The following is a 1,633-nucleotide window of genomic DNA, read 5'->3' as shown; positions in this document are numbered from 1 at the left end:
CTACTAAAAATGGCAATGGATTGTGACTCCCCTTTTAATTTCTGTGTATAATTCAGGAAGCTTGCTGAACTAGGATTTAATAGGAGTGCAAAGAAATGCAAGGAGAAATTTGAGAATGTGACCAAGTACTACAAGAAAACAAAGGATGTGAGGCAGGATGGCAAGAACTACAGGTTCTACTCGGAGCTTGAGGCTCTATACAACAGTAACTCCAAGGGTGGGGCTCCTTCAAATGAGGCGAAGATGATGATGGAACAGTGAGGGGACATCAGAGGATGAGACACAAGAGAACACATCACTTGCAGATGCAGTAGTGGGAGAGAAGACAAGCAAGAAGAGGAAAAAGAGGCAAAGCTTTGAGGACTTGAAAGGCTTGTGTGAGAAGATGGTGAGGCAGATGATGGACCACCAGGACGAGCTACAAAGGAGGTTTCTAGAAGCTGTTGAGAGGAGGAACCAAGAGAGGATCCAGAGAGAGGAGACATGGAAGAGGCAAGAGATGGCAAGAATGAGTAGGAAGACAGAGATGAGGTCACAAGAGCATGATCTTGTGTCCAGTAGAGAAGCTGCAATCACTGGGCTCTTGAGGAAGTACACAGAAGAGAACCATGGGGAGGGTACCCTACCAGGGGTTGAAGAAGGAAACCCTAGCCTTAGCCCTAACCCTAACCCCAACTCCAATTCCATTGAGGGGACAAACTTGGGAAATGCTAATGGTAAAATGGGGGTTGCCCAATTGAAAAGGTGGCCAAGGTCTGAGGTATATGCCCTAATAAAATTTAGATGCAAGCATGAAGAGAACTTCAAGTTGAGCAATTCAAAGGGGTCACTATGGGAGAAGATATCCCAAGAGATGGTACAAATGGGCTACATGAGAAGTGCGAAGAGGTGCAAGGAGAAGTGGGAGAACATAAACAAGTACTTTAGGAAGTCCAAGGATGCTGCCAAGGTGAGACCAGCTGACTCCAAGACCTGCCCTTACTTCCACCAGTTGAGCAGCCTTTACCAGAATGGCGTCCGGTCCTTTCCTTCTCAAAGGCAAGAGGTGCTGGAAAACAGCTTGAACATGCCTGAAAATCGCCTGGAAGATCAAATTATGGCCGATAGCGGATCCGTAGGAGAGGCGGAGTCATCGGAGTGTGGGTATGTTGGGGGGATGATGCATATGGGTGGTGGTGACAACGTTGATGGTGTGGAGGCCCAGTCTGCTTTGATGGAGTTGGTGTGACTGCAATGGCGCCGGTTGAATGCTCTCTCTCTCTCTCACAGGCACCAAATAGTGCTGATATAATACGGGATATTTTAGTGTTAAGATTGCTGATAGTGCATTGTTTTGGAAGGAACAGAAGCAAAGAAAAACCTTTGAATATGTGGTAAGCTATTAACATTGGAAATATAGTATTTAGACCTCAGCTCTGCATGGTTGCTTTCACGTAATTTGCTTGCTCCTCCCATGCGTATATATAGGAGAATGTGAGATATGACCCCTCTGTGTGTCTCACACACACACACATATATATATATATATATATATATATATATATATATAGAGAGAGAGAGAGAGAGAGAGAGAGAGAGAGAGAGAGGCCAACACTCTTGTTGGAGAAAAATACATTCCTGAGTTATTTGTCAT

General features: G+C 45.0%; 1 protein-coding gene across 1 annotated transcript; it reads left to right on the top strand.

Moving 5' to 3' along the window:
• Positions 1 to 385: 385 nt before the first annotated feature.
• LOC149831626 (trihelix transcription factor DF1-like) lies at positions 386 to 1,228 on the top strand. Its single transcript, XM_090013052.1, has one exon. It carries the CDS (start codon positions 386 to 388, stop codon positions 1,226 to 1,228), a length of 843 nt encoding a protein of 280 aa, XP_089869178.1.
• Positions 1,229 to 1,633: the final 405 nt, after the last annotated feature.

The sequence above is a fragment of the Nuphar pumila genome, chromosome 7 (assembly GCF_984573655.1).
Source record: "Nuphar pumila chromosome 7, dmNupPumi1.hap1.1, whole genome shotgun sequence".
Lineage (NCBI taxonomy): Eukaryota > Viridiplantae > Streptophyta > Magnoliopsida > Nymphaeales > Nymphaeaceae > Nuphar > Nuphar pumila.
This window is presented reverse-complemented; position numbering and strand designations above follow the sequence as displayed.